The sequence below is a fragment of the Merops nubicus genome, unplaced genomic scaffold, assembly GCF_000691845.1.
Source record: "Merops nubicus isolate BGI_N331 unplaced genomic scaffold, ASM69184v1 scaffold12069, whole genome shotgun sequence".
In the NCBI taxonomy this organism is placed as follows: domain Eukaryota; kingdom Metazoa; phylum Chordata; class Aves; order Coraciiformes; family Meropidae; genus Merops; species Merops nubicus.
In genome coordinates this window covers 22,745-31,467 of record NW_008633087.1, presented here as the reverse complement: position 1 = coordinate 31,467, position 8,723 = coordinate 22,745, and the positions used below count along the sequence as shown (strand labels likewise).

The window sequence follows — 8,723 nt, the reverse complement described above, 5'->3', positions numbered from 1 at the left end:
CTGTCCCTGGCCTGGAGGGCTTGGGAGTCATGAATGAATGCTGTGTTTACTTGTATTTCTAATTGACTAGTGCCTTGCCAGGTCAGCTCCACATCACTGCAAGCCAAGGGCATTGAGACAATCCTCGTTTGTCTGCAGCTCCTTCTTGGGACCAGGAGGTTGTTGCTGGAGGCTACAGCCATGCAACTCTCTGTGTGGGGAACCTCATTTGGGCACAGCATGGAGAAGGGCTTTGCTTCTGCAGGTCTATCACCAGGTTATGGAAGTTAGGCCATCCTTCTTGGCCAATCCAAGAGGAGTGTCTAGAGAAAGAGTTTAAATAGAAGTGTACAGGACCAAGGTGGGAGTCCTGTCTCCATTGCTCAGTCTCACCAGGTCAAAGGCCTGAATATATCCTGAAAGCAGAGTGTGGACAGTTTGAGTTGGGTGACACCTCCATCTGATCCCTGTGTGGTGAGTTTGTTCCAGTACCTGCTCACCCCTCTGCCAAGGGGCTTCATCCCATGGTGTTGTCTCTTTGCAGCCCCTGTTGGGTCTGGCTCAGTGTCCTGAGTAACGTGTCACCCAAAAGAGGGAGCTGAGGGCCGTGGGGACATGACAGGGCTGGCATCGGGGTGGGAGGGAGGGCACTCAGCTCTTTGGCCTGGTCCCTGTGGAGGGGCTTCTCTCTGGCAGGGAAGGTACACATGGGTGGTTTTGTTTCTCGTTGAAGTGCAGACAGTGACTATGCAAGCTATGAAAAGGGAGGAGAACACAGTTCCACCACTCTGGAAGTGCTTGTCTGGAAACACTCACACTTTCTACCCACTCCCAAGCAGTGCCCTGCACATCCTGTTTTCCTCCTTCTCTCCTTGACCTTTCTAGTCTCCTGCTCCCACCTGGCCTACACCTTCAGGAGCTGCCTTCATCCTGGCTGCAGCCAAGCCTGCCTTTGGGAAAAGAGGGTGCTGAGTCGTATTTAGCGTCCGCTTTCCTTCTTCTCTCCACACCAGAAACGACGGAGCTGGGGAACAAGAAGGAGTTGAAATCCATGCCCTTCATCACCTACCTGTCGGGCCTGCTGACAGCACAGATGCTGTCTGAGGACCACCTCATCTCGGGCGTGGAGATCCGCTGCGAGGAGAAGGGGCGCTGCCCGGCCACCTGCCACCTCTGCCGGCGCCCCGGGAAGGAGCAGCTCAGCCCCACGCCCGTGCTGCTGGAGATCAACCGCGTGGTGCCTCTCTACGCCCTCATCCAGGACAACGAGACCAGGGAGGTGAGTGAGCCCGGGGTGGGGCAGCTCCACCGCTGTCATCCTGCCTCCGTCACCTCTCCAGCGGCTCCTCTTTGGTGTGCCTGGTGTTTTTTAGGAGATTTGTTGTTCCATGTGCCTTAGTGCAGAGGGCTACACAGGTTTAAGGGTTACAGCGGCCACACGGTGTGAGGCTGAGACTCCTGAGTGCTGGGGTTTGTGTTTCATAGAATCCTAGAATGCCTTAGGTTGGAAGGGACCCCAGAGATCAGCCAATTCAACCTCTCTGCCATGGTCAGGGACAGCTCTCCAACTAGACCAGGTTGCTCAAGGCCTCATCCAGCCTGGCCTTGAACAGCTCCAGGGAGGGGCATCCACAACCTCTCTGGGCAATCTAGTCCAGAGTCTCACCACCCTCCAACTGAAGAACTTCTTCCCAAGATCCAGTCTAAACCTGCTGTCCTTCAGTTTAAGCCATTTCCCCTTGTCCTGACACTGGACACTCTTGTGCCAAGTCCCTCTCCAGCCTTCCTGGAGGTTCCCTTCAGGTTTTGGAAGACAGCTTTAAGGGCCCTCCAGAGTCTTCTCTTCTCCAGGCTGACCAATCCCAGTGCCCTCAGCCTGTCCTCAGAGCAGAGATGCTCCAGCCCCTGGCTCATCTTTGTGGCCTCCTCTGGACTCGTTCCAACAGGTATATGTCTCTTTGATGGTGGGGCCACCAGAACTGGATGCAGTATTCGAGGTGGGGTCTCACAAGAGCAGAGTAAAGGGGGTTGGGTGTCTGCCTTGGGCTGATGATGCTATTTTTCTATGTGTGTTTGCTTGATTTCAGCTAAAACTGTCCATTTCCAAGAGAGAGATTGAGTGAAAATACACTGCTTTGCCCACATTAAATAAGCTGGAAAACTCTATATTTCCATGTCACTGGAAACTGCTGCTGTCTTCTTGCTTTGAAGCAAGGGCTTGAAATTTAGAAGGGCTCCAGAAGTTACATTTTGTCTTTTACTGTCCAGGGAACGTTTGTTCAGAGACATTTGTGCTGTGAGCTTAAGGAAGCTCAGCTCTGTGTGAGCAGCAGGGCTCTGGTCTGTCTGCCCAGTGCTGCTCAAGCATGGTTCCTGCTCCCAGCAGTGGGGAGGAACAGTGCACTGTGCAGTGCCAGTTATCAACAGCCCCTCTTTTCCTTCATGTGCCATGAAAACTGTGGATTGAGTCCCCTTTAGGATCTGCTTCAGTTTCCCCCTGTGGTTTAATGACATTGGTTGGAGAACTTGCACAGCCACTGCTAACTGCAGCCTGGCCAGGGACTTTGGCAGTGCTGGCAAAGAGTTTCTTGGAGTCAAGCAAAGGTGTTTGAATTCCAAGCACCTTTAGAAGGGCTTTGCTGAATGGCTTTTTCAGAGCTGTCATGGCTGGTGTGGCTGTGGGTGGCAGGTTTCACAGAGGAAGGACTGCTTTCTGTGACAGAGGCAATGCTGGAGTCCTCTCCACTGGTCCCAGTCAGCTGGTGAGATGAAACTAGTCCAAGTAGGTTTATAACACTATTGCTGCTGTAGCTCCATTGTTCTTCAGTCTAAATGCTCACAACATGAGTTCAAATGGTGGAAAGAGACAGAGAAGCTGTGACCTTGGCAGTGATTTCTCTGAATGTCTCTGGAACCTGCATCATGTTTTGATCATCTGCCCACATCTCTCTTCTGCTTCACCTGTGTTCTGCAGCAGTGCAGACACCAGCGTGGTCAGAGCAGTGGTCCCTCCCCTGCTCTGTCCAGATGAACCTGGAGGAGATTTTCCACTGCAGGACTGTGGAAGACATCTCCACCAGTGTCAGTGGCTGGCCAGGCCCAACAGCAAAGAGCTTCTGTCTGTTGTGGGGCTTTCTGCTGGCAAAATGGCCCCAACACTTGAGGGCAGGATGCTGTTGAGTGCATGTGATGGGAGGGAAGAGAGATGTGGTGACCCTGGCTCGTTTCCCTCTTGTGAATGTCCTGGAGCAAATGAAGAGGAGAGCTGCACATCACCCCAGTATGAGCACCAGGCTGTGGTGACCCCTCTCTTCCACTATCAACCTTCCTACCTCCCCAGGTTGGGCAACATGCTTCTTACTGCCCAGCCTAGCCCTGGAGCCCCCCAGGAGGCATGGGCTGAGTGAGCAAGACACCAGGTTTATGTATTCTGCAAACCTCCCTGTCCCTGGGCTGGGCTGCAGAAGAGTGAGCTCACCCTGAGAGGCACGGGGAGGAGCTGGGATGCTCTGCTCCCCATCCCTCCCACTGCCAGCACCAGCCTGGGGAGCAGCACCCAGACCTGGAAAGCTTGGGGCACCCAGGAGCACCTTTGATGAGAATGCTCCTGTGCATGGCCAGAGCCACAGGGCAGCATGGCCAGTGGTGGGGAGGAAAGGGGCAGATGTGTTCAACAGCATGGTCCCTCCTCATAGAATTATAGAATGATTGGGTTGGAAGGGACCTCCAAAGGTCACCTAGTCCAACCCCCTGCTATAAGCAGGGACATCTCTAACCAGGCCAGGCTGCTCAGAGCCTCATCCAGCCTGACCTTGAATGTCTCCAGGGATGAGGCCTCCAACACCTCTCTGGGAAACCTGTTCTAATGATCAATCACCCTCACTGAAGAACTTTTTCCTAACGTCTAACCTGAATCTCCCCTTTTTTAGCCTAAAGCCATTAGGTACACGGGGTGTTTCTGCTGGGACCCCCCAGTGCTCCAGGTACTGGAAGTTCACTCTAAGGTCCCCTAGATCCCCTTCTTCTCCAGGCTGGACAACCCCAACTCTCTCAGCCTTTCCTAGGAGAGGTGCTCCAGCCCTCTGATAATTTTTGTGCCTCTCCTGTTTGTGTTCTCTGCCTTTCTCCCCCAAAATCCAAACCAGTGAGGGAGCCACTCCCGTGGAGCAGCTCGGCCAGCTGCAGAAGTGCTTAGAAGGTGGTGTGGCGAGGGGGGCTCAGGGAAGGGGGGCAGGAGAGATCAGTCTCGCTCCGGGTGGGAAATGGCCTCAAACCCCTGTTGTTTGTATTTAAGGAGACAAATGGACGTGGAGCCTGGATTTTTAGAAGACCCCTAGGACCTGGATTTAATTTGAAAGTCAAGTAATCTCGGCGTTTCCCGGCAGCCACGGCCTCCTCGCAGCACACGCGGCCCAGCCCGTGCTGTGGAGGGGGTGTGGGGCTTGCTGGGGGGCACGTCCCCGTGCTGCTGGCCCCCTTGGCCTCACCAGGAGCCTGGCATGTGCTGGGACCTTGTTGGGGCTCTCAGGGAGAGCTGCTTCGCTGCCTGGGCAGTGCTTGTGCCAGCGGGGCCTGCGGGCGGGGGGCTTGCAGAGCCCCTGCTGGGCCACCAGCCGGGGCATCAGCTCTTCAGCCTGGAGCAAATTTCCCATTGTTCCTTCCCACCCATCATCCTCGGGCACCTGCTGGCCCCAAGGAGCCACCTCTTGCTGAGCAGAGCGCAGCCACCACTGAGCACTTCAGGGTGGCCTTGGCCAGCCAGGGTGCTTGGGGTGAGGCCCAGGGGAGCCACCAGCAGTGAGCATGCCCAGCCCGTGTTCCTCTCCTGGGGGAACGTTGTGCCAGCTCCAGCAACCATCCAAGCCCAGCTAGATGGGCAGCTGAGATGGCACAGACCAGAAGGCAGGCAGGGGTGGAGAGAGGGGAACGCTCCTCCTTCATCCATCCCATCCTCCATCCTCCATGCTACTTACTCTCAACTCACTCTGAGGATGTGCTGATGATGATGGAGCACGTGTCCTTCCCCCAGAGCGGGCAGCTGCTCACACAGGCGATGGCAACGTGGTGATGGTAATTGCAGAGGAAGGTGCCCAAACTGGTGTTGCTTTTCCTCCTGGGTCCAGCTGATCTCCATGCCCTTGCTGCTCACTTGCCCTGATAGCTGCAGCTCAGCAGCAGTGAACAGTGTGGGTGTTTGGGATGTCTTCTGTTGGTGGTTCTTGGTCAGATCTTGGGGTCGAGGTTGTCTTGCACTCACTGACTCGGTGGAGCCAAGCCGTGGCTGTGTACTTGGAGCACTTGTGTGTATTTATACCAACCCAGATTTACCAGGCTGAATGGTCTAAAAGGCCCACAGTGGGGTCAGATGTGCCAACTGTACCTTCACTGCCACCCATCCATCAGGGCAGGGGGGAGCTCGCCTTACTTTGTATGGACTGGGCTCACCACTGCAGCTCTCCAGCTCTGGGGCAAGGAGCTGGAGTATCCAAGTGTATTGCTGGTGCTGTGACCTTCCACTTTGGGGTTGACATTGCCCTCGAAGGGCAGAGCTGATAAAAAAGAGCAAACCTGAGCAATCTGGTACCCCAGGAGTCTGGCAGTGTTGTCCCAAGTCCCTGTGCCCCCGCAGCAGGAGATCGCCTGGTCGGGCATTGTCTGGGCTCTTCTGTTGGCTTTGGAATCACGACTGTGCCCTGGAGAGGAGCCCTTGACCCCGCTGGGTAAACATGGTCCATGAGACCATCCTGGTTAAGCAGACAGGGAAACAAACCTCTGTAAGTGGAGAGCAGAGATGTGCCTGGAGGTCTGTCCTAGGCTGGTGCAGGATTAAGAGAAACCCAAGCCTGAGGAGGAGTGATGGGAATTAGGCCGAGGCTGAAGAAGTCAACCTGGGCTCATTCCTCAGGAAACAGCTTGGCCATCCCCCTCAAATCCCATTCAGGAGAGCAGCCATCTGGGCCCTTCCCCTTGCCCTGTGTCTCAGGGCTGGGTCTCCTGTGTCCTGAGCCTGGCTGGGCCCGTTGGGAGGAGGGAGAGGCTTCACAGGGCACTGTGGGGATGGGGTGAGCGGTGTCCTCGAGGCCAAGGGCTGACTTTGGCCCCAGGTAGCCCTGGTGGCAGAGCTGCTGGGGGACAGTGATCCTGCCCACACACACACAGCTTCCCCAGGGCAGCCCCTGCTGCTGTGCAGAGCCCATGCCAGGGATTCCTTCTCCCATGCCAGAGCTGAGAGGGAGCCAGGGTGAACAGGGGCAGCGTTTGTGGTGTTGAGATGATTTCTCTGCTCTGGTCTGGTCTGGTCTGGGGGGTTTTGGTTTTATTTTTGCTTTCTTTTACTATCTGCTAAATGGCCCTTGTCCTTGTCCTTCTTCTCCTCCTTGCAGGCTTGAGCATCCTGCAGCAGCCCAGCCCACACCCGAGGGGTATTAGCCAGGGAAGAATAGTAGCATTGTGACTGTCCCTTCAGGCTAGAATGAGGAGCTTTGTGGTGAGGTGTGAGAGCCGAGCCGGCTCCCCGGGCTCTCCCTGCAGCCTGGAGGATTTCGTTTCCCCTGCTGCCAGGTTTTAGCATCCTCTGCTGCTCCCTTGGATCCCATAAATAACAGCAACCGGGATGCTGCCCACCCTGGGTCCCTTCCAGCCCCCTGACCTTTCCGGCAAGCCGTGGCTGGGCCTGCCAGGATGAGGTGCTGGTGATCCTGGTCCCGGGGGGCCGGAGGCAGGGAGGGTGTGAGCGGCGCAGGATGAGATCACCTGCCAACAGCAGCAGGGAAACTTCATCCTCCTGTGCTGTGAACCTGGAGCAGACTTTCAGACGCGAACTGAAGGATCCTGGAAAGAGTCACTGGCCTGGGAAATCCTTAGTTTTCTTCCTCTTTTCTTTTTTTTTTCCATTGTCCTCCCAGGGATGTCTAGACTTGGAGCAGCGTTCATCTCCCGTGAACAGCTCCGAGTGTGACTGTAAGGGCATGGAAAGCTTTTCCTCCAGCCACCCTATCAGCATGGTAGCATCCTCTTCAGGCAGTGAAATCCCTGGTTTAGCCTGCATCCCTGAGAGAATCATCTTCCTTCCCTTGATGAAGAGTCAGTATTGCTGCTGCTACCTCCAGGCTGCTTGGAGCGTGGCAGCACCAGGAGCTCTGGTCCATGGCCCGGGTGTGTCAGGCACTGTCTGGGGTGGCATGGCTGGGATTTGCTGGTAGGTGGGACAGGGCTGCACCTCACCAGGCAATCCTCTGCCTCCTCTGGTGGCATCTGCCTGTGCTTGGGGGAAGGTGGTAGGGGTGTGCAGGCACCACCTTCATCCTGCAAACAGGAAGGGACAGGGTGTCTCTGGCTGCTGTGTTGCTGGACATGGGGCTGAGCCTGTCTACTGGTATGACCCAGGCTGTTTCCACTCTTCTTCCCTTCCTTCTACATTTAGAAGGAGAAAAGCAAGCAAGGAAAGACCAGGGAAGCTAGTGCAAACCCCCCAAAAGTACCAAATTGCCAGCTTTTAGGTCATCTCTGATATCTCCAGCATATCTCTGTCCAGCCTGCGTGCTCTTTTGTGGTTAGTTTTTCATTTCCCTGTATTTCCTTTTGAATTTTTCCAGAAACTGAGGTTTGCATACCAACAACAAAGAAACCTAGACTCAAAGAAACAATCGAGCCAGACTTTCATATCCCTGTCAGCCATGGAGAAGACCAGATGTTCACAGATAAGCACCCAGCACATGCCCTTTCCAGCACCCCATCTGGAAACACCAGCCCCTGTGGTGCGTGCCGAGTTCTGCAAATGCTGATCTGAAAGGTTCCTTCAGGTCCTATAGCTTTCCTCTCCAGGGATGGCAACAGAAAACCCACGGTCAGAAATAACTTAATGCTTCTCCCTCCATCAGCCAGGTCTAACAGAGGACAAAGGAAATGTTCTTCTGTATTCTGTTGCAGAGCGTCTAAGCTATAAAACGGGGCCAAATGGCCTCCCCCTGAGCACAAATAACAACAGGAGAAAGATCCATATGCAATCGAGTGTAGGATAAATGTGCTTAGCTGATCATTCGTTTCCCTAATATTTTTTTTATGAATAGGCTTAACTTATGGTAAGATGGGACTTTATGGTCCTGTAAGTCTTGCTCGTGTCAAAACAAATGAACAAGGCATCCTATGGGGGAACTATCAATCCAATATATGTGTGTGTATGGGTGTGGGGAGTCAGACCTATTATACCTTTAAGAGCAAATTAGATGCTGTTCCTATGATTCATAATGCTATATATCTAATGGCATGACTCGTCATCTAGAAAATAAACGTTTCGAGCCAGTTTCTCATCTCATAAATTTCCCCTCTGGCACTGAAGGACATAAACTAAATGGGCTGACTCACAGGGAAACAATACAATTTGGATACTTTTAAATGAAAGATAAAATTGCCTTAGGGCGTGGAGGGGCGTTGAGTGGTTGGCAAGCCCAGGATGGGGTGGTGGGAGCCCCTCTGCCACCCCCAGCAGGCAGGGCTGCTCCTCTCTTCACACTTGCAGAGCCTGTTGGGTTTTCCCAGCTCAGCAGCTTGGCATGAGCATCATGGGAAAGCATCCGATGTGGAGATGGCCCTGTTGGAGATGGAGATGGCCATGTTGGAGATGGTTGTGTTGGAGGTGGTTGTGTTGGAGGTGGCTGTGTTGGAGGTGGTTGTGTTGGAGGTGGTTGTGTTGGAGATGGCTGTGTTGGAGGTGGTTGTGTTGGAGATGGCCATGTTGGAGGTGG

At 54.3% G+C, this 8,723-nt stretch overlaps 1 protein-coding gene across 1 annotated transcript in view; it reads left to right on the top strand.

Annotated features, from left to right (window-relative positions):
• Positions 1-997: 997 nt before the first annotated feature.
• Positions 998-8,723, top strand: part of ASTN2 (astrotactin 2) — a gene marked incomplete at its 3' end in the record, with an annotated part of 12,504 nt that continues 4,778 nt past the window's right edge. The window contains exon 1 of the mRNA XM_008948131.1: positions 998-1,258. Within this exon, the coding sequence (XP_008946379.1) occupies positions 1,031-1,258 (228 nt within the window). The remainder of the gene's footprint in view (positions 1,259-8,723) is intronic.